The following is a 27,433-nucleotide window of genomic DNA, read 5'->3' as shown; positions in this document are numbered from 1 at the left end:
TTCATATTTAACTTCAATTGGCAAGACCATGAAAGCGAAGAAAACCCATACCTAACAAGGCCTATGATTTGATTTGGCAGCTTTAAAAAAAAAGTGGTGTATTTATTATAATTGTTTTAATTATTTGTATCAAATAGCCTATTGTTAATTGAATTAATAAATAATAAATTCCTGCCTTTGAATTTCCCGTATAACGTCAATGTCGTCCCCTATCACTTTTTTTTTGAATAACTAGGCTATAGGCGCCTTTGGGCTCATGTCTTGAGAAACGACGCCTTCTGAATGATATCTGCATTGCAGTAGGATTCCAATATGGCTGCGAAGCAGTGAGTTTTCCTTTATGAAAAGTAGGCAGATACAGGGATACAGTTTCTTGTTTGAAGTTGATAACTGTCTTCTACATACTAACCAATTAAGATGTTGCATTACATTTAGCCTTTATGCAATATTCATGAAATCATCCGCAATCTTCTGATGTGGTAGCATTACGCACGACTTCAACAGTCTTACAAGAGTATAATATAGTTTAGCTTAAGTAACAACACTGAAACCAAAAATATGTGTCATAATCAAGGGTTTAATTCGAATCCACGGATAGGTCCCTCGTGTGTTAGAATTTAACAAAGTAAGGCAGTGCACTGCAGTATACTAAAAGTGAACCAGTCGACCAGTGTGTCATCCTAAATAAGCCTAAATATTTCTGTGACCAATGCTTTTTCACTTTTAGCATCGCGCAATGATTTTCTTTTCGATGAAAAATGTAGGCCTATGTGGTCTAATAGGCATGCCATGTTGGACATGTTAGTGTATCTGATCATTCGAATTGTGTTCCTAGCTGTAGGAAATAAGTCACAAACACACACATATCAGTCAGTCTTTTGATTGAACATTTTTATTGGGTTTTTGGTTCAATAAATAGGCCTAGTTGGGAAAAAACATTGTGCAGACATGGTGACTGCTCGTTCCTATTCTAACCACACGAGGGCAGACGTGTAGCAAGTTTCGGTCTGAGTTTGTTCATGAAAACACACATAGGTTGAATTACAGCTGTGGTCTGGAATATTATTGAAAGGCTTGTAAATGTTCTTGTTTGTGGTTTGGTGATAGAACATAGCATACGTTCGGTGATCTGGCTGTCTTTTTTGACTTGGCTTCCTTCTGGTAAACGTAGCTTCATTAAAAAAAATAAAAACACAATAGCCCAAGCAGACTTTGTTTCGTTCATGCATTCCATGCATTGCAATCAAAGGGGCACCATCACTGTTCCTAACGCCACCATTTTAAAGTGGATTAAACAGTAGCCTTAACTATGTGGATTTGTATATCATAGGCCTATAGAAGACACCAAGTCCAACTTAACCCTGGCATATATTGGACATGACTTGAAATGTTGCTGGGTTAAACTTAGTTTCCATTCCAAATAACCCTAAAGTAATTAAATACTTGTTAAATGATGGAATAAGGCACATGACCTATCTGGATTCCTCAATCAACCCTGGTTAGACTGAAATTATCGTGTGCATTATCGATGCATTAAACTAGGTATTTTGATTTGGACGGCCGTTAAGCCTTATCTAGTAAATATGTTGTCTAATCATTTCAACCGATGTTACCTGATAGGGTAAAAGGATGATTTAAAATGGGATGTGTAAACCTAAGATGTTGAATAGACCATGGGTTTTTATATTTTACTGAATTATTTGCTGAATTATTAAAGGCCCTATAATCACGGTCAGAACACCTGGATGGTTTTGATGTTGTATTCCTGGAGGTAAAAACAACACATGGCACACTGGTGAATTCGTAACGTGTCCTAAAACGTGATTTTTTCATTTTCTACGTTTAATAGAAGCATATTGTATGTCTGCATTTTTTGCGTAATTGACCATTTGGCATGTATATCCGTATAGGACATTTATAACTTCAGAAATATTTTGGAGAGCAAATTCTGTTTTTAGGCTATTGTTCATGTAGACATATATTGAAGCAGCCTATATATCGCACTTCTAATTAATTCCTTATATTGTCATCTTTCTCACTCTTCTTTCGATCGAGCTTATATGTTAGATTTCTCAAACGTGTTTCTGAAGCATCTTCATATTAGGGTTGACCTGAAGCATTGTTTTGGCCTACAACCTTGAAGGTTAAGCTTCAGACGTAGGGCTATGCTGTTGTTGGACGTCCTTGGATGTGCACTCGCGCTCTCATTGTTGAAATCATGTTTAAAAAACAATGCTCCCCTTACGCGTGCATGTATTTGGGTTCTTTTACAGGTATGTAAGGGTATCATAGGTTCATTTACAAAAATCGATGCTTAAATTTAAAGAAACATCATGAAACAAATGTACATAGGCCACATATAAATATATAGCCTATTAGATATAATCTATAGGCTGATATTTTCATTTACATTACATTTTACATTTTCCTCCCATATTTATTTTCTTTAGTAAATCTACGTGCACAAACTTGGCTCATTGAGGTAGGCCTATTCAGCGTGTCATTAATGGCATCCTCTAAATACAATTAGTAGTATTATTCAGCAAATAATCGGTTTATGTATACTTGTTGATTTGTTCATTCATTGCTATTTCTCTGGGTAAAAAATCCACATCATCTACCTATTTGAAAACGTGGACCTGCTAAACCGATGTGAGATGATGAATTGAGAATAGGTGTATGTTTAGCGCTGTAGTGGATTGTTATTAAAACGCATTAGTTTCCTATTCCGTCATATAGGTCACAAAGAAACTAAGTGCGCCATACCCAGAGCAGGCATTCAAAGGCTATTACAATTGTTCTGAAAAAATTAGAACCGGGTAATCGATATCACCTCTGTGTAGGCTTTCCTTGTATTTTCATTTTTAAAGAATAACATCCTACTTAAACCAGACGCTGTTTAATTAAGAATCCAATGACAACAAAAAAAATATAGGCCTATAATAGCCATATTTGCTTTTAATTTTGGTTGTAATTGTTTAATTACCTCCTGTAAATTGATTTTTCTTTTCAGTTAGGATTAGATTACGATCACTACACCGTCATTATTTTAGTTAATGTCAAAGCATTGGCTTTAGTAGTTATATAGCCTATAAAAGTGAGTAGATTACCTATTGGTCGTGAACTTAAATTGTGTTAAAGGTGTTCAAAGTGGTCAAGGTATGGGCATTGGAGCTTGATGCAACTGTACATTATTTTCAGGTTAAGACCATGCACATCAGCTTTGATTTTGTTTCATGCCAAGCAAAGAGAACAGGCTAAATATTCAAGATGTCCTTTGTCAGTCTTGGAATCAATTTCAAGTCCGTGTTCTAGGTGTCGCTGTTGACCACGTCTGCCTCCCAGTCATGAGTCAATTCGTCCATGTGATGGGAAAAGAGGCTGCGTCTCAAGGCCATTTTCAAATTTCATTGGTGAGCTTGTCATGTGGTAGAGAGGCATCCTGAGCAACACGGAGATTGTTGTGCTAGATATGTCAGCCTACAAAGAACATCTCTCTCCTTTTTAAAACTTCTCCAAAAATGTCCTTTCCCAACAGCTCTCCTGCTGCAAATACGTTTTTAGTTGATTCGTTGATTGGCGCTTGCAGAACAGACAGCTTTTACTCCAGCAGCAACATGTACATGCCGTCCGGTGCAGAAATGGGAACTTATGGAATGCAAACCTGTGGACTCCTGCCGTCTCTCGGTAAACGAGGGGACGTCAACCACCAAAATATGGGCATGAATGTCCACTCTTACATACCTCAAATTGATAACTGGACAGATCCGAATAGATCTTGCAGAATAGAGCAACCATCCAACCAGATGCCCAATTGCACATTTTCACAAAACATTAAGGAGGAGAGTAATTACTGCATGTATTCAGACAAGATAGCAAAGGTCAACTCGTCCGATGTCCCTGTATATTCTAATATAATCCCCGAATCGTGTTCAGTTGATGGCCCCGAGATCCCTGTTCCGGGCTATTTCAGACTGAGCCAAACTTACGCGAGTGGGAAACACCAGGACTATGGCCACGAGATGACGAGTCCAAACACCACATTGATGCAGCTCAACAGAATTACTCCCAAACCGCAGTTGTCTTCCTTTGTCGAAGTGGAAAAGAAAACGGCTGATATACCGCATAACCGGGAGATCAGCAGGACACCCATCCCCGCGGAAAGCCCGGATCCAAAGTCGAGCGCGCAGGAGGAGAAGAATTGCTCCACTGAAGCTTCAGTCTCCAGCCCAGAGTTGCCAAAGAAGGAAGCGAAAGGTAGGTACAATACAAGGATGAATCGTGTCATGGTGTAATATGAACGCTCCAGCATCATAAAAGCCAATATAAAACACAAACAGCCCTAAAGTCGTAATGTTTAATGAGAGCCTTACTCAGGTTGCAGTAAAATGCTACAGGAAACTGTTCGACTCGCACATATTTGCATTGAGGTCTATTCTCTTCTATATTTTTCTATATTTATAATGTATGTGTTTCTTTGTTGATTGTAGCAAAACAGAAGATTCCATTTTATAGTTGGGTAAATGTTATTTGGGAAAAGTGTATTTATTTATTGAAGTGTAATCCATATTATTAACATCTAGTAGACATAAGGCTTGTAGTCTGTTTTGTATCTTCATCCTCGGTGTTGTGATTATCAATTTCCTCCGAAATTATAATACAGAAATACTCTAGGCTCTAACAAATGTGTACTGTAGTGGATTTCATCAGTATGCCTAATATGCATGTCAAATATTACTTTGGTCTAAAAACTCAGTCGTGTAATTTAGAGCAGGTGTTGTTAGTTATAGTTTACAGCCTGTAATATTTCAACATGGTAGTAGCAGAGTACGACTACTAACCAATAATACTCATACAGGCTAAAACTAAATCAATATAATTGAAGCGTTCTATCATTCTGACCAGAGCTGTTTGACTAGTGAAAACATATTTGTGATAGTTTCATATTTTGCCATGTTAAAACATTTGTTGGTTTGATTTCATTTCAGACAGCAAAACTGACCCTCCAACGAGCAATTGGTTGACTGCAAAAAGTGGAAGGAAGAAAAGATGCCCCTACACAAAGCACCAGACGCTGGAATTGGAAAAGGAGTTTTTATTCAACATGTACCTGACTCGAGAGCGCCGTCTAGAGATCAGTAAAGGCGTCAACCTCACCGACAGGCAAGTCAAGATCTGGTTTCAAAACCGCAGGATGAAGCTCAAGAAAATGAGCAGGGAAAACCGAATTCGGGAACTTACCTCAAATCTCACCTTTTCGTGAGCATGCTTACATGCTTGTTTTATTGTCCCTTTCCTCTCTCTTCAAAGTAGTGCTGTGGCAGCATTGGACTTGTTTTTGTTTTTTTTCACTGAAACTGTGACTGTAATTGCTATTTTTGTCTCATTTACATTGTGACGCATTGTGTATTTTGAATGTTTCATCACAGGGTACAGGAGGCTAGATCTTAAATTATTAAAATATAGTAGGTATTCATTACTGGACTGTTTGGTTTGATTGAGTCTAAGGAAGTCACGGTGAATTGTTTGTAAGATCTTTTTTTTCGGACATGAAAGCACATTAATAGTGGTTGAATAGTTAAACATTCGTTTAAGAGTTAAGCGCAAACCGTCAGCTGAATCGTAAGTAATCTTATTAACGTTTCTGTATTATAAATGTGGTGAGCAATGTAAATGGGTGTACATCTTATGCATGTTTGTGGCATGTATCCTGCAATAAATTGATTGTCAAATGTCATTTCTTATTTCAGTGTTTTGTTTTGCAGTAAGACAAGGCTTTTTCATCAAGGCAGATGTGTAAGAAATAAATTAAAGTAAAGTAGAGCACTATTTCTGGAATTGGTACACTATATGCCCTAACGTTCTTTCAGTTCCGTTAAAATTAATAGGGACTGATCCGTAGCTTCAAATTGTTATCGTGCTAGAATCGAAGTAAATGAAAAGTAAGAGAAAAACAAGTCTAATAACGATATAAGTATTTTATCTTTAGGCCTGTGTGCAGGGTCCCAATATGAAGCATCTCAATTTTAGCGTTAAGCTATACTCAACATAATTTCGCCCCGGCTATTTTCAAATGATCTTATAAGGCCTAAAGTTATTATCTATTGAATTATTTTTTTATTATATTTATCATGAATTAGTTATTAGGACTATTTTCAATTAGCTTTTAGCAACTTGACTGTAATGAAAAAGAAACGTTAGCCTGTAAAGTTAAGTAATTTTAGCTGTTGATTGTGAATAAGGTATCTAATTGGCGTTCGTGGACTGTAAAACTTATTCAAATACACAAAATACACATTTATACTTACTTCTATTCAAATACACAAAAATAAGACTAATATCCAATAATGCCCTATATAGCTATGTAGCTAACATGTTACGATATTTACACGGATCTGGGAAGGTTCCTAATCAACCTACAAAACAGCCATTGGCGTCTGGATACATTCTACTATAAAGGCACTACACTCTTAGAAAAACGGTTCATTAGGGTTTCTATATAGAACAATTTATTCTAAGTGTGTAGAGGGATAGGCCTATAACAATAGCCTATTTAAATAGCTTTTTTGATCAAAACGGTTATGTTTCCATACCACCTAAATATAAGGCTCTGATCATATATATATATAGCGTACAATAATGTTTACTTCTGATTAAAAACAGTAATAATTGAAATAAAATATTGCCGCAACATTCTGTCATGATTCAAAATGTTGCTGATGTTGATGCAGTTAAACGTCATGAGATGTTTTGTTTTGTAGGCTTATAATAGCATATTAGTTTGCCCAGTAGTAGACGTGTCTTCAGCCACTGTGTACAGTCCAACCCAAGTTTATAGCTCTTTATCTGTGCAGACTATTTGAACTCGGTACTTCTATTTTCCGCTTTCCTCTGCTTCACTTTTACTCACACATCACCCCCTCATGTCCAGATGAATGAATGCTGAAACGCACACACACACACCACCACCACCAACAACAACGATTGTATGGTTTTATTTAACATTGGCCGTCTTGGCCGCATCATTCGTTTGGTAACACTTTACTTAAAGCATTCAGGTATAGGCTAATGCTCTATAACGTGTTATAAGCATATGTGAGCCCTTATACTGTCTTATAACAAGACCTATAATATGCTATGTCTCTCGAGTTAACGCTGACGAAGCGGGTCTCTATAGCGTGTATGGACCTAATGACGTTCAAGCACAAATTCATTGGCAGCTCACCAGTGTGGTTCTGTTCCTTCTTGCTCGTTGTTTTTGCTCCATCCTGACCATGGATTTTAAATAAATCGGTTTATGGATTTTTTATTTACGTTTCTAGGCCTATTCATTGTATATGTGTCTTGATGGGAGTTTGCAAAAAGTAGGCTAGTTCCAATGCTCTTGGGGTGAGTCGTCGACTAATAGCCTAATCAAGAAGTTATGTGTTCTCAAAAGTAAGAAAACCTAAAAGGCCCTCTTAAATCTAGATTTTTAGACATTACTCTGCACAGATCCACTTTGTTGCGCCAAGAGTCCGTTTTATTAAGGGCACATTAATGTATAATCAAACGCACCTCATAAAGATTTTATTGATCATAAAAGCATTAGGCCTATGGCTCTCCTCTAGATACATACAATTTGTATACAAATAATACTTCCTGATTCAAACTTACAAGACCAACCAAACTAGTGAAAGTGACTCCTCGTTTAATAAAAACTAACAATTCCAAAACAGAGTCGGTGCGGAAATGGTGTCTCGTTATTTTACAGCATGTTATTACATTTATTTTACGAGGACTTACAACTTAGAAGTCTATAAAATGTTTTACAAGCATTGAGTGTATGACATACCTTATGACGATATCTTGTAAGAGTTTACATGCATAATATGCTGTGGCATCAATGTTGAGTGGTGGTTGTGAAATAAATGTGTGTATTAATCTGTTGACGTAAAAAAAAATAGTCCGGCACCGCCCTCAACCGTATGCACATTCAAAAGGCCCAGAAACACAGCATTTCTTAAGGTTTTAAATTGTTTCTCCTCAAACATTTGATTTTATTGGCACTCTTGAATAAATAGGCAAATTAAAGATAGGCCTACCGTTACCAGCGGACTGATTTACTCACTGTATTGGTAAATATGATCACGTGATTCATGTAACCAATCCCTGAAGATTAAGCCAGCAAAAATACTATGATTGTTCAGAGGGAAGGTTTCCGTAACAGTGTAACCTTTTATATGACTACGAAGGGATCCAAAAATGTCGACCAGTAGCACTCTAAGTAACTATTATGTGGACTCTATAATGGGGCATGAAGTGGAGGATGTGTACGGGGCGCGTTTTATCCAGGGTCCGCACACTACGACCTCAAGGCCATCAGGTGTTGGGGACAATGCAGATTTTTCCTCCTGCAGTTTTGCACCCAAGTCAGCCGTTTTCCCAGGGTCTTGGTCCTCTGTTCACACGCAGTCCACTGCCGCAGTGTCAGGGATTTACCATCCTTACGTCCACCAGTCCCATCTCTCCGCAGCAGACAGCAGATATGTTCGGTCCTGGATAGACCCAATTTCTAACGTTTCTTTCTCCGGCTTTCACTCTAACAGTCGGCATTATGGAACCAAGCCCGAAAGTTTACCACCAAAAAGGACTGAGAGTGCCACTTTTGAGACAGAGACTCCGGTGGTCGACCCTGGCCCTGATTACGCATGTGGAGTATCCGAATGCCCAGAAAAAGTAACCAAAGAGAGCGTTGGCAGTGATATGTCGAGTCACAGCGAGCCTAAAGAAGAGAAGCAACAACAACAACAACTTGACCCAAGTAAGTAAACGGAATTGCCCCTTGATTTACAACCGTAAGAACTGTAGGAGCTGGGTGTGTAAAACTGGAGGTTTTACTAACCTATAAAAGTGTCTAGCTCATAACCACGGGCCGAATAAAACTACCCACTGCTGTAAAGTGGGTATTTAACACAAAAGTGTGATAATAATTCGATCCACAAATTCAGTCTTTTGTACAAATATACAGTATTTAATTAAATTCCGATGCTTGTATTTGCTATTTTATTTAGTTTTCCTGCTTATTCTCATGTGAGTTTCAACTTTGTCCCCTCTCTTCTCCAGACAACCCTGCAGCAAACTGGATTCATGCACGTTCAACAAGGAAGAAGCGATGTCCATACACAAAATATCAGACACTAGAACTGGAAAAAGAATTCCTCTTCAACATGTATTTGACACGAGATCGACGATACGAAGTTGCTCGAATTCTCAATTTAACTGAAAGGCAGGTCAAAATCTGGTTCCAGAACAGAAGAATGAAAATGAAAAAGATGAACAGAGAGAGAGGCAGTAAGGATCACTTATAACTAGACTGGGTGTAGTCCCTCGCCTTTTGATGTATCATATTGTTGTGATTACTTAGAATAAAACCTTGGTTGGAGCTTAAGCTATGCATTTTTGTGTTGATGTACCAAATGGAAAGGTTGACTCAACATGCCCGGAAATATGCTGTCTTTCTTTTTTGTTTTAATCAAAGTAAATGTTGAGTCTTAAACGAATTACTCCATTGATTAACCCGAGCTCGAGTATTTATGCCCAAAATGAGACCAGGGAATAATATGCTTGCGTATATAGTTTTCTTAGTCGTGTAGCCTTTTAGAAAAAATCGAATGTTTTAAGAAGTTGAATTTATGCTTATATTTCGGTGAAAGAATCCTCACGCAAATTGGAAATGATTTAACAAGGTAGAGGCCGACTGAGTATGTTTGTCCGACTAGGGCTAGAATTGAAAACGAAAGGGTCATGTTTTTGAGTATTTATGATATTGTCACCGTGTTTTTTCTGAGGTTGCTAGTTTTGAAAAAAAGACAAGAAAGCTATAGGGCGTAGCCTTAATCATTACATAGGCTAATATTCCTGCATTTTTACAATCCAATTCCGTCTGTATTTAACCGTTAAGTTGTTCTTACATCAACTTTTCTGCTCAGTGGTTTTGCAGTGGTTGTCCCTATATAGACATGCTTGTTATTAGCCTAGCTACGTTGTACTTGAATATATATATATATTTCAATTTGAGATGCATTGCTGTATATAGTTATTCCTGACGCTCTGAACACCAATTCAACAACGTGTATTAGCCGACTCTTAATATAAAGCTATGGGCTAGTGTAGGCCCCATCGCATCAATGCAGTAGTTTGTAAGAATTGAGAGGGAGGACTAATAACGCCTTATTGCAAACATAATTAGATGGGTTGATGAGGGGCGACGTAGGGTTAATGAGAACGTTTCTTTCACTTAAATACATTTATTGTATGAGCCTGGAGATTCAATGTTTGGACATTTCGTTGTCTTTTTTTTATTTTAAGGTCAGCAGAATGAAACATCTAAAAGGTGCCACTTGGTGTAATGAACTACCATTTCAGAATTGTTTTCCTACTATGAATTTGGCTTACAAGGTGGTTGGATTTCACTTGAAAAGTAGGAGAATGAACATGGTTTAAAAAGACTAGTAATAAAGAATTTATGATTGGGAGAGGTGTTGCACGGATTTCCAATTTATTGTCCAACCTGTACGTATAATTGCTTTAAAGCAGGAAGAAACGTGGTCCAATAAACCCATATAGATGGCTAGACGTCTGGTCTAAATGAGTTTATGGGGCAGGGCAATAATTGCACTCTCCTTTGAAACACTCTTACTTGGGGTGTTTGAGTCTGTTGCTGACTAACAGAAATGCAGCCATTTTTTTCCTACAGGGTGCCTGGTCGATAAATTGTCTGTCTTCGTGACTGAGAGGAAATCAGACCCCCTAATGGATAGAAAGTCACGTTTATTCATCAACTGCATTTCCTATTGAGAGGGCAAAACTTCACTTTGACTGCTGCTTAGAAGGCCGTTTACAGCGGTGGATCTATTGGCACTGCGAGGGTGGATTTAAACCCTGTTTCTGAAATTCCATGAAATGTCACATGTCATTACTGTTCTGTGTGTAAAAAAAAATAGCCCTGCGTTTTATGTGAAAAAAAAAAACGTACATTGTTTATCAGGGGGTGTTGAAACATCTGAGAATACAGTTGGATTTTGATGCATAATTTCTAATCGCTTTGGTTACTTTGATGAAAATAAATGATGATGATTGACACATTAATTCCCCCTATTCTCCAAGTATTGCTAAAGTAGTCTACTAGATAGTATTATTGGTTAATGAAGAGACACAACTTATTCTATACTGGGGGAGCATTTTGTTGGTAATCAAGAGCGCTAGAGGGCGACGTTGTTCTACACAAGACTACATCTCAATGGCGGTCGATGGGTTGATCGAGGCCCGGGTATAGGCCCTAAATGTGTGTTTCAAATATAATATTCAATTAATTCATAAAAAAATATATTTTCTATAGATTGGAGGCTTTGTTAGATCGCTTTTACCGGTAGATAGAATATAGGCCTATAGGCCTACATCAAATAACATATTGAGTGTTATAGTTGCAATTTCAGATTCGGCGAAAATTCTCAGTTAGTATTGTGTCGCTGACTAGATTTTTATTTTAACCCTTAAATATAATGAGCGTAATTAGCCTATAACCATACCTACATTAATAACAGAAAACAGTGAAAATATGCTTTTACATTAGAGCAATGGGTATAATAGTTTGTAATTAATGATTTAAGTTACTATGATAATGAATAGGATTATTATTAATTACGATTACTTATTTGTTTATTTGTATTAGTTGATTTATTGGTTCACCAAGGCCTATCAGAAATGTCCTTGAAATGTTAGCGAAGACCAATGAAAAGGAAAGGATAGGGCTACATATACGAAAATATTGGAAATGTTTTCTTTCATGGGACAAACACTGAACTCTGAATTCACTCCACTTGTATTTTTTTTCAGCCTCATCCAGTGATGTTAACTACTGTACATATAATTATAGGATGTTTTTGCTCCTACGGTATGCGGTTGTATCATAACATATCTCTTGACCTTGCCTGTTATAGGTTTCTTTTCTGGGCTATTTTGGGGACAAAGTCATCTATGAATCTCATTAAAAACAAACATATAAATAATATATACCGCAGGACAAGTCGACCTATAGCAAAACATTCTCCCGTCCCCTGGTTCCTTTCATGCTTTGGGATCAAAAGAAACGGCAAATGTGTCTTTAGGTGTGCTTGATCAATGTTCAGCAGTCGACAGTTACTGACTTCTGGAATTTAAAAAAACGAAGCCAACCATAAGACTATTGGACAACAAAACTAGCCTACTCCAGTCGCCATTGAATCGTTGGAATTGTCCTTAAAATTAGGCAGAAATGTGTTGTTATTTCGAGCCTTTTTATTGCAATTGGGCCTACAAACAGAAAAGGCATTTCTTGCAGCTTACAATTCAGCCTTTCCACAAGCTTGTCTGCTGGGTCTGTAGCAGCGCTCTGCATCAAGTTCAATAATTTTATAATCATGCAAAGCAGCGCGCAAGTTATCAACCGAATCCTTGTGGAATTACGTGTCATAGCGACTGCTCTAAATTTCACAAATACGATAATTTACAGAGACAGCAGGCCTTTACGACACCGCAAGAGACCGAGCTGCTACAATACCTTGACTATAAATCGTCCGGTGGTAATACTGGCGAACTACCAGAGCGCCTAAATGAAAGCCCGTCTTTTCCACAGACGCTCCTCTGGATGAGACCTCAAGGTTGGTTGATTCTCGTATGTGCTTTCAAATCACGTACAGGCCCAATTCCTAGGCTTACTGTTTTCAAAAATATCAATCTCTTGCCGTAAAATTAGACAATTCTTTGAAAATAATGATAATATGCTGGAATGCTGGAATGGAACATTGCATAATGCAGTCTTCTAACCCCTAGTGAGGAGAAGAAACAGACAGTCGGTAGGCCATAAAACTGAAGCAGGAGAGAGAATTTCCCTCCAACCCCATGTGACCAGGGAGATAAGGTTCGATGTGTCGACCCCACATTAAGAAAATGAGTTTACCATTTAAAAAATGCTGTCTCCAATGGTACCAATCCCACTGAAACACAACAATAGAATGCAACAGAATACACCCCCATTTTATGCACGCATTACGCACACCCATGCCCAGCCGAATCACGCTGAAATACACACACGAAAACATCCTAAAGGGCATTTGTGTACACTGCCTTCTTGCTGTCTTTACAGACCCGAAGCACATTGGTACTATCATGAACGAAAGACTGCTACAATGAATTGTGACTAATAATAATAATAACATACACATGTAATGTCATTTTATATTTATTTGTTGCTTAGTGTTCCCAAGAAAATACTGAGCATTGATTAATACGCCAAAATACATTATAGTATTTATTTTTATTTTTTACATCTTATGACATAATGCGTAATAGTCTTAAAAAATCATAGTCCTGGATTCCCTGGACTAATAGAGCTACATTTGGTTTGCCTTAATAATACGTGCATGGTGCATTCTGTGTTGTGTGCTGTATTAATGTGTTTAGGTAGCCTATATTTGCGTAAATATTCAATCACGGTCCTTTATTTCACCTTTATGAATTCAACATATGAAAAATATGCCCACATGTATAAGTTTTTAGTTGGAACAGCACCTCATTTTATGATTTTAATATCCTAGGAGGAAAGGATGATAGTCTGGCCAAAAAGGTGTGTGAGGACTACAACCGAAGCGCGTGCATAGCCTAGTAGGCCTAAGAGTTTATTTTTCAATAAATACCACATTTCCATTTTGGGGTTGATTTCGTGTAGTTATTTGTTGTACCCTATTTTCAACACCACATTGAGCCTGATCGAACTTGTTTCGATGGGGAGAGCCTATGGACCTTCCTCTTTCGATTTTTTTTTGTTTTAAATATCATCGTTAATACATTTGTTATGCGACATTGTAACCAACGTAAGACATACATTTAGCCACAACGGAAATGCTGCTAATGAAAATATTATCTTTGATTAGTGGTCAAAATATTGCATAGTGCCAGTGCCAATGAAGGTTTTCATTATTATTTTGTATCTTGTTTTTACAAAAATACTATGTTGGCATCATGAACTGCTCTACATCCATTCGTTTCTGTTTCCTGTTATATAAGACCAAATGTACTTTATTTCAACCATTGACCTATTCTAGAATATAGGTTATTAGCTGTATGAAATGTTTAGGCTCGACATTTACTTAACATGTTTAGTATGACTGATGGTTAGGCTCGTCAACATGGTAATATCTATGTTATTATAATAATGTTATAAAAAATAATATATTCCGTATGCACGAATCTTCTGACTCAAAACTAGCAAATTTGGTTTGTCTGCGGTTAAAATCTAACATGTGAAATTTCAATTCAAGAAGCAGGGGCATTGTTCGTTAACTTTCCAAATTAGATTTTCAAGCAAAGCTTTCTGAGAAGAAATGGGGAATGGCCCCCGCCATTATGCGCAAAACAGGGTGAATTGCTGCAGTCGAAATTTCTTTTTGTGAGAGGAGAATTTACAACTTGGTAATAGACCTTTTTATGTGCCTCTATCGCCTGTCATTGGATGCCACTGGTCATGTGCAAGAGGCAAACGTCTTCATGGCCCTTTTCCTGATTTCCCAAGCGGTTTTTTCTCTGCATTCTGCTGCTATAGCTTCCCCAACCAAAACGCTCAGCCTACACTCGCTCAAAATTTGCCTTATTATTGCTTGAATGAAAGTGTGAATCTACCAGATCCTCGATAACTATATTGTTATTTACTTGACTTGTCAGGGCTAGCGTTTCTTCCTGTGTGCATACCGACCTCCACATCGAAAGGAGAGACTCTGCTGTTCATCATCCGTATAGTTTCACTGTAACATCATGTATTATTTATACAGAGTCACCACAAGAAAAGACATGGATTACCCAACTGCATTAGGTAAGCATTTAATGTTACAAACATCATGTTAGAATGGTTGTTTATTGACTTGCTCTATGCTACTTCCTGTCTCGTTGCACCAGGGTATATTAGCAGTATAGGCTAATCAGAACCTCAGTCGAGATGACATGTATAGACTAAAGCCAAAAGACACATGTTTAAGATAACTAAACCTGCTGCTATGCATGTATTATGAGTCAACACCAATGAACGTTTACATTTAACATTGCATGTGAATCTAAACGCATACAACTGTGATCGGTATTTTACCAATAGGCTACGTATGATTGAATTGTAATTTGCTGTGACAGTGGGTTGACGTGTTCATGTTAGTTTAGCCAAACGGATTAATGTATAAGGACGCATATTTAGCTTCAGTAGCCTATAACTAATGTTTACTAACTTTGAAGTACTTGCAGGGACGGGTTCTTTCGATGTTTGTGCGTATGAACAGTATCTGTCGGTCTGTCTGTGTGTCTGTCTGTCTATATGTTTTTGTTATATATGTGTATCTTTGTGTATGTTTGATATATATATATAATTGATTGTATAATGTCTCTGAAGTGACACGCAGCCTAATTAAGTTTTGAGGAGCTGTCTGCCAGATGATTTTAGACAGTTCGATTCTCTAAGTGAATTCTATTCATTAGTCCTCTTTTGGTGCATGACGTCGATGTCATTACTGTTGTGCGAGGTAATGGATATCTGCATGATGGAATTTTTATGAAGTCACCTGATATTGTCTTAATATTAGTTCCACTTTCTATCAGGGACGTTGTGTAGGCCTACTTGTGAATATATCATTACACTCAAGCTATTGCTCTATTGGCTATATAATAACAATAATAGACCTACACACGGTTATATAGTTGAACTAAACAAGATAACCATTTGCATTGTATTTTCAGATATGGATGTTTAGAACATTTGAATTTGTCATGTTGTAACAAACACGTGTGGAAAAATGCAACATATAATGTTAACCTTTCAGATATGCAGTTGTTGAGCTTTCCCACCCAGTTTTCATAGATGTTTTCGGCTGCCTGAGATGGGGGCAACGGAACAAAGACAGTATTTCACTGTTGTCTGACAGGCAGCTGCGAAAGTATTTACAGCTTTACTGCAATGCGGCAAAAGAGAGAAAGCCTGGAAAGAGGGCAGCCTATAAAAGTGGGGCCTGCGAATGACAAAACCCTGAGCATTTAAATTACTCGATTAGCTTCTAGTCTTAACTCTGATTCGGAAATCACATCACGTCCCAATATATGTATGGATATAGCGTTGTCATTTCGTCCTTCGTTCGTTCTTATATCATATCGCCCATAAATGAAATACAATATTACACTGTATATCAACGTATGGATAGATAATTTATCTAAAAAATTAACAGAGCGAGAGAACAGTTCCCTTGATTATTATGTTTGGTGTGTGTTTGTATTGCAGTGTTTAACATTTTGCGGTTGTAGTGGTTAGCCATACGAATGAAGTTTTTTTGATTGTCAGTCTAGTTTAGCCTATAAAGTATGCAATTATTGAACATCATGGGAGCATATTAATCCAATCATCTGCGGTATAAGGGATGAATGAATAATGAACCTAGATCATCTATGGATTTTTCTCGGATTGAACTGCATACAAAGCCTACCATTTAAACATATAGCAAAATATAATGGCATGCAAGTGGATGCTAAAATCCAGGTGCAACAAATTGGTTATGCGCCATATTGATTGGGAGAAAAACTGAACACGCTGAAAAAGGGAAACTATTGCCATGTTCCAGCAAGAGGCGCTGTTGTCCAACATTCAGTTATCCCTTGGTTCTTTTTCCGCATAGTTTACCTTATAGGTCACTGAACTGGAATATGATTGGTCCTTGTATTCTGTTACACATATGACCTAAGAAATTGAAAGGAAGTGGTTTCTGAATTGAAATATCAGTCTAGATGTAGGTGAAGTTTTCGTATAACCAAACTCTTTTTTAAGAGCGTATAGTTAATAAGGAGAGTGGTGGGGTCATATGAGACTGGCCTACACCAATGCATGTGATGCATTTGATGGTTAGAACGTTTAGGTAGTCGTGTGTGCTTCTGAATCACCCCAAGCCAGCAGGGCATCTTTTATGAAACTTTACAGAAAGGAAACGGTGAGCGAAACACCCACAGATGTGTGTAGACTACGTCAGGGATCACAGAGTCATCATCCGTTTTTTTTAAGTTAGGCCTTTATGGGCAAGCAGTCAAACAGAGCAAAAATATACATAGGTAGATGTTGACCTATACAGTCAGGTCTAAAATTATTGGCACCCTTGACTAAGATGAGCAAAAAAGACTGTATAAAATAAATTATACAAATATGAACCTATATTGTATGTTCAAAACAATTGGGAAGATATATTATTTTATACTAATATAACTGCTCACAGAAAGAGATTTTGTGGTAATACTTAATTTTATCAAAAAAATAGGGGTCAAAATTATTGCCATGCCTTTTTTCAATACCTTTCAATACCTCACCTTACCAGGATAATGGCACTGAGCCTTTTTTCTAAAATGTCTGTGATATTGGAGAACACATTGGGAGGGTTCTTAGACCATTCCTCCATAGAGAATCTTTCCAGATCCTTGATATCCTTCGTCTGCGTTTTTGAGCTGGCCTCTTCAATTCAAACCACAGGTTTTCAATGGGGTTCAAGTCCGGAGACTGAGACAGCCATAGCAAAATGTTGATTTTGTGTCAATTAACAATTTATCTATGGATTTTGATGTGTGCTTGGGCTTGGGCTTATTGTCTTGCTGGAAGATACACTTGCAGCCACGTTTCAGCCTCCTGGCAGAGGCAACCAGGTTTTGGGCTAAAATGTCCTGGTACTGGGTAAAGTTGATGATGCGGTTGACCTTAACAAGGGCCCCAGGACCAGTGGAAGCAAAATAGACCCATAATATCAAAGATCCACCACCATATTTTACAGTAGGTATATGGGGTACTTTTTAACATGTGCATTATCATTTCAACACCAAACCCATCATTGGTGTGAGTGGCCAGAGTGTTCTATTTTCATGTCATCCAACAAATGTAAACGCCTGGAGTTTGCTAAATGACATTGGAACTTGGATTGGAACCGGTGCTTTGGTCAGATGACATGCATATGTAGCTCTTTGGCCACACACACACCAATGGTGGGTTTGGCGTCAAAATTAGGAGGCATTTGCAGAAATGAACCCCATACCTACTGTAAAATATGTTGGTGGATCTTTGACGTTATGTGGCTATTTTGCTTCCACTGGTCCTGGGGCCCTTGTTAAGATCAAATGCATCATGAACTTTACCCCAGTGCATGGATATTTTAGCCAAAAACCTGGTTGCCTCTGCCAGGAGGCTGAAACGTGGCCGGAAGTGTATTTTCCAGCAAGACAATAACCCCAAGCACAGATCAAAATCTACAAAGAAATGGTTAATTGATCACAAAATCAACATTTTGCAATGGCCGCCTCAGTCTCCGGACTTGAACCCCATTGAAAACCTGTGATTTGAATTGAAGAAGTGAAGGTTATCAAGGATCTGAAAAGATTCTGTATGGATGAAGGCTCAAGATCCCTCCCAATGTGTTCTCCAACTCATTAAATATTTTAGTAAAAGGCTCAGTTCATTATCCTTGCAAAGTAAGTGAGGTAGGCTATTGAAAGTTATTGAAAACAGGGGTGCCAACATTTTTTACCTCTATCTTTAAAAAAATATGTATATTATTACTTGTTGGACAAAATATCTTTCTCTGAGTAATTGTATTAGTATAAAATAATTTAATTTCTCCATCTTTTTGAGCATACAATATAGCTCAGTATTGTATTATTTATTTTATTCAGTCATTTTTGCTCATCTTTATCAAGGGTGCCAACAATTTTGAACCTAACTATAGAACAGATTACTTTATTAGACTTTTGACATGTCTTCTATTGACCTAAAAACACATATTCATATGAACGACGCACATTAAATTCCACAACAAGGTGAACTTGAAATAGCAAGTGTGAACCAAAAAAAAATATATTCTTATTTTTTTCTATTGCATAACATGTTTTATAATTACACATCCCTTTTATTTTATATGCCATCAAGCTAATCGGCGTTATTGAATAAGTGCAACTTTGAGGGTTATTTATGGCACCAGTGCGGTGTCATGAATGGCTGTGGGGGAGCACGTGATGCCATTAAACTTTGTTTTATGGCCTGGGAGTTGACAAGCCAAAATATAATCCTCATTGTGTATTAGTAAGGCCGTGCAGATGGCTTGGAATAGACCTTGGAATTGGTGGAAGCAAGTATAAACCTCTGGTTTTGTCTGAACATGGATATGTTTGCCTATTCGATGCAATACGTTGGTCTTTGCGGTGAGCTCTGTTTTATCATTTGATAGGCTACTAAAACTACTGCGTGCGCATGCTGATGTCATCAGGTATACATGTCTGTCTCCTGCAGTTTTGTTTGCTTGCTTCGAAATCCAGGACTTTAACCACAGTAGGATATGTATTTTGCATTGGCCAGGATGTACGGGAAACAATTAGGAAGTGTTTGAATATGTCAATACTTGGCTGTTTACGGCTGTTATAACCAATAATCGTTCAAATCAGTCGTTAGATAAACAATGCATTTTGGACAATGGCTGATAGCCTAATATTGTAGCCTATAGGCATATTCGTTTTTGCTTCAAATAGACTAATATTGCGTGATGGTTTATTAAAACCTGTAACATTTGAATTTGTCTGCAATACGCACATATTTGAATGACAATGGCTAATAGGCTTGTGGGGATCTGAAGTCTATGGGCTGGCAAGTTTTGAATTCGGAGGGGAAAATATCAACCTGTTGTCACAGACTCAGTGGCGTTTACAGTTATTAGCGTTTCCTTAAATGACGTTTTGGTGACATAGGCCTTGTTACAACACTGTATTAATTCAGTTAAATACACATCAGTCCTTCTGAATCTTAATACCCCAACAATATCTTAAAAATAGCCATGCTCTATCGCGCCCCCTAGTAGTGTACAGAATATTATCGAATCATAATTCCTTGTACTATCGTCAATTGACCCATATCAGGGTGTTTCTATAGGCCTACATTGTGACGTTATGTAGGAAGTGAAGTGATGACATTGGAAGTGGTGATTTAGTTTGTTATCCAATACAAACACATTTACACGAGGCAGCATGAGGCAAGGACAACATGCACGAATCAGTATTGTGTTATAAAGGACTACACTACAGTAGGCATAGGCCTAGGTTTTTCTTTTTTCTATTCTTTTAGCAATGTAAAGGAGTCTTTTTTTATTGTTTTTCTGCAGCCTGTCTGCCACTTTGACAATTAGTCTATTTCTAAGTTCAATGCATTGACAACGGCTTTAATAGGCCTACAATTGACAGGCTATATTATATTGAGATGGTATTTTTATTGAAATGAGAATTGCATTTCTAAAAGAATTTCAGTAGTTTATGATGGCATGTTTAAAATAGTAGCTTTATTGTCTCTTTATTTATACTAAATAGCCCACAAATAAGATTTCAGGAGAAATACAAATGTTTTATGTAACTTAAATCCATAGGCTACATTATACATGTTGTCGATGGCGTTTTGGCACAGAATCTGGCTTTAGTGACATAGCTACTTGAAATCGGAACAATTACCTATTAACAGTTGTATAGTAAAATAACTCTAAATAGATCAGAAAACATAGCAAGTTGGTTCATTCTTGGTTCAAACGAAGGATAAAGACAAGTGCTGACTTCATCGTTCTTTTGTTCCTCAGTATCCTATCTCGGCTTTGACCGAGCAGTTGTCTGACCAAGTCTCAGGGCAAGGTGAAACCTAGGTCAAGCTGTCCAACACATATTAAAATGTTGTGACATGTAATTACAAAGGTGTAAAGAGTGTGATTCATATTTTCCAATAAGATCATTTGAAAATGGGACGAAAACCTTTTGACTATCTCAAGGTTAAATAAAGGCTTCTAAAGTGGTCAATTTTAGTTTTTGAAAACGTTGTAGAAGTGTTGTGAAACGTTCGGCCTATAACCTTCGTTCTTAAACTACTAGAATTAGACTACCGAAATTAGACTACTAAAACTGTCCAGTAACAAAACATGAAGTCGGCCTGGCCTATAATTTTGAGAGAATAATTTAAGGACACATCTTCGGGCATCTTACTATAAGGCCTGTGTGAATACTCAGTCAAATTTAGAAAGCACTTGGCCAATTGAGTGTTTTAAAACGAACAACTTTATTTTATTTAAATAATGTATATCATTCAAAAAGGTATGTTATTATAGGACATTTCCACAGTGGCATATTCCCTAGACTTTAGACCAACGGAGGTAGTCAACTGAAGGGTCGTTTGGGAATCGTGAGCTTTTGTACTTTTTGAGCTGTCGCTAAAGTAAAAATAATTGAACTTTTTGATACGTTTGCAAATCATTTAGTTTGACATCGTGGCCTTTAGCCTTTTTTCTTATGGGTCCACTCGATATTCAAGCCCTGGACAGTGGGTAGAGCGTAGGCTGGTTAACTCGTTTTTTAAAATGGAATCCCTCCAAAGTGAGAATCGGTAGTCTATACCAATTAATAGTGAATAACCTATGTTGTTTGCCTATACCTCTAACCAATAGGCCTAACCGGTTTACATTTTTTTATGCATTTCGAAGCTGGAACAGAATTGCTCATTTTACTGATGAACTACTTAGGACTTACCCATATCTGATTAATCAGGGGCTATGATTTGATGGAAGTTATCGAAACATATTTTGATACACATCCATTGTTTACAATTGTCGACGGTATAAGAGTGTATTGAGTATGAATAGGTTTTTTATTTGTCTTTTTGAGAACGGAATCTAAAGGCTGGACTCTTGAATTGAGAGAAATGATGGGACTCCTGTATTCCGTCGTCTATATATACCCTGTAGAACCGAATTTGTGTGATAAAACAACAGTCACAGATTCGATTCTAGGGGAGTATATGGTCGATGCAAAAACTTCGATTTACTTATCTACTTTTATAGAATTTCTAATCATAACAATTTATAACATTGGATGATGGAGTGCACATCGTTTGATTGCTGGATTGTACCAGCTATTGTGTCTAATGGTAAAATGATATTTGATATATTCTATTGAGTATAATCTGTTCTAATTGTGAAAGTAAATGTTTGAGTTATATGCTCTTTCAGTGTCACTTGTCATTTCATTTGGTGATTTACGTTGATATAACGACATCGTCCTAGTCATGCTCAGGAGAAGCCTTTTTACACGCGTCACTTTTTGGCCTGTACACCTATCATTACAGCCAAACAGTCCTTTTCGTTTTGATAGTGAACAAAAAGTAACTTGTTACTTGTACTTGCCATAACAAAAGTTATAGGAGACTGAAATCTAAACAGATTTTAACATGGCATCAAAGTAATGCATTTTTTCTTACGTTTTCATACGTTTTAACATTTCAATCATTGAATTATTGACTGTTTGGCATTGGTTGGTTGCCACGAGGCTCTTTCAATAGTTTTGAAAGGGATAGGGTAGATGAAATGATGAGATTCTTGTAACTTTTGGATGACCCCTTCTTGACAAAGACAGTCCCCCATCAATTGTCCCCAGGCTTTAGTCCCCTCTTTTTGTGCCAGGGGGAGGTTTTGTATCTTTTGTTTGTTTATCTGTCAGACTCACTGGCCTTAGTTTGATTTAGTATTGTAGAACAATAAGCATATTAACCATATTATTACACAACACCATCTAAATGTCCATCTATACCCAAACTTTGTATTTAATCCATTCAGATTATTTCCCATTGACTGTTAGGGATGACCACAACTGATATTAAACTGTTGACATTAGGTACATAACATTTTACATTTCATTTTTCAATATAGCGAGTACATTGCCAATCCTGCATTGGAACTGGTTAAATATTTGTTTTTATTCAAAATAATTTCGGTGTTTTTTTTAAGTTTGTGAAAATTGCTGCTGTAGGTGTGCAGTGTATACCCGTTAATGAACTAGCTTTACCTCCATTGGTCAATCTGGTCACATGGTTCCCTAACTTTATTCAGTTGACAGCAAGTAGGAGGGCTTTATGGAGGGTGGAAAAAAAGACAACTCGAGAAAAATTTGTATTTTCTACCTTCAGAAATTAATGACCATGAGTTCGTTTATGGTGGACTCTAAGTATGTGGACCCAAAATTTCCTCCTTGTGAGGAATATTCTCAAAATAGCTATATACCTGAGCAGGGGACTGACTACTACGGTCCAGCGCAGGACCCAGGTTTCCAGCATCCAGGAATCTATCCACGGTCAAACTACCCCGAGCAACCCTTCAGTTGTACCACTGTGCAGGGTTCTACAGTGCAGCCGCGGGGTCATGTGCATGAGCGAGCCAGCAACCCTATCCCTTTCACTGCACAGACCGAGCCGTGTCCCCCGGTCCAAGTGACTGGCCCCCGGACTTGTGGACAGCAACAAAACACAAAGAACCAACATGGGATACAAGCCAAGCAGCCTACAGTAGTTTACCCCTGGATGAAGAAACACCACGTTACTACGGGTAAGATTGACTCTCTCCTCCCCACGTCTCGTTGGGACAAATTGAGCTCCAGGAATTTAGCCACATGAAAATTATTGCGTGAAATATTTATGAGTTGCTTTGAAGGGGCCGTCAATTACTTCAGCCATAAATGTTTATTGCTAAGGAAATAGGCCGCTGTCTATGTGGCCGTCTCGGAGCTCTTGAAATGTCCACTTGCCTTATGACTATGTTTTATTTTATTGTGTGTCGACAATATTTCAGATGAAGAGGGTGAAAATAGAACAAATTGAATGAAAGTTTGGTCATAGTTTCGTCCAATTTCATTTGTGGATCAAGTTTTTCATTGTTTTGTTTTTAGCTAGAAGTTTGGAGCGTCCCGTGAAGGGAGAGCTGTTGTTTTTGTTAACTGGGACCTAATTGGCTCACATTGGTGTTTTGTTTCTCACAGTAAACCCGGACTACACAGGACCTGAACCGAAACGGTCTCGGACAGCTTATACAAGACAGCAGGTTTTGGAACTGGAAAAGGAATTTCATTTTAACAGATATCTGACCAGGCGGCGTCGCATAGAGATTGCCCATACACTCGTTCTCTCCGAGCGTCAGATCAAAATCTGGTTTCAAAACAGAAGAATGAAATGGAAAAAAGACCATAAACTACCGAACACAAAGGGAAGATCTGCATCGGCTTCCAGCCAACATTTACAAAGTATTCAGAAGGATAATCAGACTGATATCACAACTTTATGAATATTATGGGAAACTTTGAATCTTACATGAACTGTAGGCCTATAAAAACTATTTCCCATTTGACTTTGCATGATCTCAAACATGGCATTTTCGTCATAGGCAGTTACATTCAGAAGGACCCTCGATGTGTGTTGGCTCGCTGAATTGAGTCAACTTCCAACATTGTAACTGATAGGTGCTCAGAAGATACGAGTGCGTCATTACATGCTTCACATGCTTCAAAGAGGTAGCAGTAGATGAACGAGAACTTTCGCTTTCGGACGAAAGCTTGTGAAAGAGGTTTTCATATGGTAGGCCTAGTCTTCTTGCTTGCTATGGTTCTCTTCTCACCTCAAAAGTCAGAGTACTGCCTGAACATTTATGTCTTTATTTAAAAGGGGGGGAAAATGTACAATTATGTGAAGCTTTTGTACACTTTAATTGGAAATTGTCTTGTGATGAAATCAAGCTTTTAAAAAGAACAATATTGGATTCATATATTGCAAAAAATAAAATGGCCATTGCACACAAAGCATCAGTTGATCCATACATTTGTGACAATATTTGTTACTTTTATATAGCCTAGCTTAAAAAAAAGTAGTGAACTCGTATTTATGGGTGCTAACTGGTTGAATTTGTTCTGTTTACGTTTTCTGAACTTTTATACAATAAAGCTTTTAAAATGGCGTTAAATTCTATTGAGAAACAAGACATTCCTGTGTGCAGACCTTTCCCAGTGCCCTTATTCGGTTATAAATCTCTCTTGACATCTTTGTAAACAGTGTACATTTAAAGAGGGTCTCACATATGGATTCTGAAACTCTTTCATGAGTTCCCTTGTTCTTTGCATCGAATTTATATTTTTTAAGATGCTTCGCTATTTTTATTTTGATCCATATCAAACAGAACACTATTAAAACGATATATTAAATGTTAAGGACGTTGAGGAATAAAAATACGTGTCATATGTTTCCCTCATTTTTATTATACTAATTTTGTAATATAGTGTTTAAATTTCATTATGATTATTTATTTAATAAAATATTTGTACATTTCCTAAAACCCACAACTGTTCTGAACATGTTTGAGAAACGAACGTTTATTTAATGAGATATGTTCAAAACTGTTGTGGATTATTAGAATTGTCTCTTTTGTTATGCATTGTAAAATCGTTTAATTCATGCGCTTAGCTGGCGTTAAAATCTAACTATGGCATTCATTTATACCAAACCAAGTCACACAGGCATTCATGTCATGTTTCAAGACAGATATTCCTGTATTACTCCAATCATCGTCCTCGTGACAAAAATAATCATAACCTCTTGTATTGCGAAGATGTCTTCCCTCTGAAGAGTCTTCATGATGAGAAGTTGAAAAGCTATTTCAACTGAAGTTCGACAAAAAGCTCCAGAGGCAGGTTCATCCAGAGGACACTGTTTCTATCGCCTTAGACACATTTCAGCCGCGAGGAGTGACCTCTAAACCCTTGACCCGCCGGACCTATACAGCCTTTTTTCTCTTACAGGCGCTATTCGCATTGAGTTTCATTTAGATACTTTTTCTATTCTACCTTAGTATTGGTTTGCTATAGAATATTGGACGCTTATGTAACTCGGTTAAACATGTAGGCTAACTTTTTAAAGCCTATATGTATTCTGCCAGATGCACCTCAAACGGTACTGATTGTATATTAATGCCTCACCATGTTAATATGCAATCCTGTCAGACTTTATTTTTGTACCTGCTTTTTATTCTGTACATTCCCATTCAAAACATTCCCATTCATTCAAAACTTTCATGGAAAAATAAAGATTGTTACTTGATATGCATTATGGTGGCACAGAGCACTCACGTTTGTCAATAGATTTCTTTATCAAGTATTCAGAGGTTCATGCTGGGCCATTGAGCAGATAAAATAGTTAAGCGCGCACACACGCACACACACACACACACACACACACACACACACACACACACACACACACACACACACACACACACACACACACACACACACACACACACACACACACACACACACACACACACACACACACACACACACACACAAAAACACACACAGCTGTCTTTCCCAGTTTAGGTCTTGTGTGGCTTTCGTGATCGTGAAATATCAGATACCCCCAAAATATTTCCATAATGTGTAAAATGAGGCATTCTGTAACATTTGGGTTCCATAGCAAAGCATACAAGAACCTGGAATAGGGCCTTACTTGCGATACACCCACATAACTCAAACTTCATGCATGTCTCTCATTGACATCAACCCATGATTTACTCAAAGGTTACGAGTCGATACCTCAAATTAGGATTTAGCCTATGGGTTGGGTTCGACCACACATCTCGCAGACAACGTTTTACTTAATTGTGCTTGTTTGAAAAAATGATGCCCCCTAACCCACATCAATGTTAGTGCCATAGGTTTTATGAATGTAGGATCAGTGGGATTATATTTGTGATCAAATAAAATGTTCATGCTTGGATTAAAACTTGTTTCATTTGAGTGCTTATCTGTTTGAGTGCTTATCTGTTTATCTTTGTGTGTGTGTGTGTGTGTGTGTGTGTGTGTGTGTGTGTGTGTGTGTGTGTGTGTGTGTGTGTGTGTGTGTGTGTGTGTGTGTGTGTGTGTGTGTGTGTGTGTGTGTGTGTGTTTCTATGTGTGTGTGTGTGTGTGCGTGTGTGCGTGCGTGCGTGCGTGCACGGGTGTGCATGTGTCCTCACATTTTCGCGCACTCCCTTATAAGTTTAGCTGGGGAAGCCTTGTGTCACTTACACTTATTCATCTTCAGTTTGCCACCACATATATTTCAGTGTACAAGCATGATGATGTCATTGCAAAAGAAAGAAAACTGCACCAACTTCACTCTGACCAAAAAAATCCTTATGTAGCCTAACCATAGGCTAAACAACAGTTCTACATGCAACCCATGTTGTTGTACGTGTGTTTTCAAGACTATCCCAATGGATTGCTGAATATTATATTTTCATGTTTCTTTTCCACAGTGGACCTATGAGGCATGTAAACATGTAAATTGTCTCTCTTGTTCACTGAAATGACCATGGGAATAATCATAAAATGTATTTTATGTAACACAGAGTTTGAGAAAAGCAATCATATTTCAGTACTTGCCCGACAATGTGCAGTGTGCATTGACCTACATGTCTGAACACAATAAATGAGAGCCATAAGCAGTGCCATTTTCAATGACACTGCACCGAATATGCTATACACCATT

At 37.6% G+C, this 27,433-nt stretch overlaps 4 protein-coding genes across 6 annotated transcripts in view; all 4 read left to right on the top strand.

Annotated features, from left to right (window-relative positions):
* The window catches only part of LOC139546842 (homeobox protein Hox-D3a), a 40,613-nt gene that overhangs the window by 3,849 nt on the left and 9,331 nt on the right, over window positions 1-27,433 (top strand). Inside the window, exon 1 of one of the 3 annotated variants that reach the window (XM_071355694.1) lies at window positions 14,588-14,887. The exons of 1 other annotated variant lie outside the window; for it this stretch is intronic. The gene's annotated coding sequence lies outside the window, so the exon portion shown is untranslated. Of the gene's footprint in view, window positions 1-14,587; window positions 14,888-19,165; window positions 19,273-27,433 lie in introns of those variants that run through there. One more of the 3 variants, XM_071355698.1, reaches the window with a different exon arrangement.
* On the top strand, window positions 1,841-5,737 carry LOC139546843 (homeobox protein Hox-D10a-like). Its single transcript, XM_071355702.1, has 2 exons — window positions 1,841-4,257; window positions 4,989-5,737. The coding sequence occupies exons 1-2, from the start codon at window positions 3,522-3,524 to the stop codon at window positions 5,261-5,263; spliced, it is 1,011 nt and encodes a 336-aa protein (XP_071211803.1). The 5' UTR covers window positions 1,841-3,521; the 3' UTR covers window positions 5,264-5,737.
* Window positions 8,182-9,430, top strand: LOC139546841 (homeobox protein Hox-D9a-like). The gene is made up of 2 exons (XM_071355693.1): window positions 8,182-8,803; window positions 9,106-9,430. Exons 1-2 carry the CDS (start codon window positions 8,245-8,247, stop codon window positions 9,348-9,350), a joined length of 804 nt encoding a protein of 267 aa, XP_071211794.1. The 5' UTR covers window positions 8,182-8,244; the 3' UTR covers window positions 9,351-9,430.
* hoxd4a (homeobox D4a) lies at window positions 21,906-26,700 on the top strand. The gene is made up of 2 exons (XM_071355705.1): window positions 21,906-23,468; window positions 23,899-26,700. The coding sequence occupies exons 1-2, from the start codon at window positions 23,000-23,002 to the stop codon at window positions 24,198-24,200; spliced, it is 771 nt and encodes a 256-aa protein (XP_071211806.1). The 5' UTR covers window positions 21,906-22,999; the 3' UTR covers window positions 24,201-26,700.

The sequence above is a fragment of the Salvelinus alpinus genome, chromosome 20 (genome assembly GCF_045679555.1).
Source record: "Salvelinus alpinus chromosome 20, SLU_Salpinus.1, whole genome shotgun sequence".
Classification (NCBI taxonomy): domain Eukaryota; kingdom Metazoa; phylum Chordata; class Actinopteri; order Salmoniformes; family Salmonidae; genus Salvelinus; species Salvelinus alpinus.
This window is presented reverse-complemented; position numbering and strand designations above follow the sequence as displayed.

Bases quoted from the DNA above. Each gene is read 5' to 3' on its own strand.
- LOC139546843 (XM_071355702.1), top strand. From the start codon at position 3,522: ATGTCCTTTCCCAACAGCTCTCCTGCTGCAAATACGTTTTTAGTTGAT. The intron at 4,258-4,988 runs GTAGGTACAATA...ATTTCATTTCAG, and splicing joins GCCAAAGAAGGAAGCGAAAG to ACAGCAAAACTGACCCTCCA.
- LOC139546841 (XM_071355693.1), top strand. From the start codon at position 8,245: ATGTCGACCAGTAGCACTCTAAGTAACTATTATGTGGACTCTATAATG. The intron at 8,804-9,105 runs GTAAGTAAACGG...TCTCTTCTCCAG, and splicing joins ACAACAACAACTTGACCCAA to ACAACCCTGCAGCAAACTGG.
- hoxd4a (XM_071355705.1), top strand. From the start codon at position 23,000: ATGGAGGGTGGAAAAAAAGACAACTCGAGAAAAATTTGTATTTTCTAC. The intron at 23,469-23,898 runs GTAAGATTGACT...TGTTTCTCACAG, and splicing joins GAAACACCACGTTACTACGG to TAAACCCGGACTACACAGGA.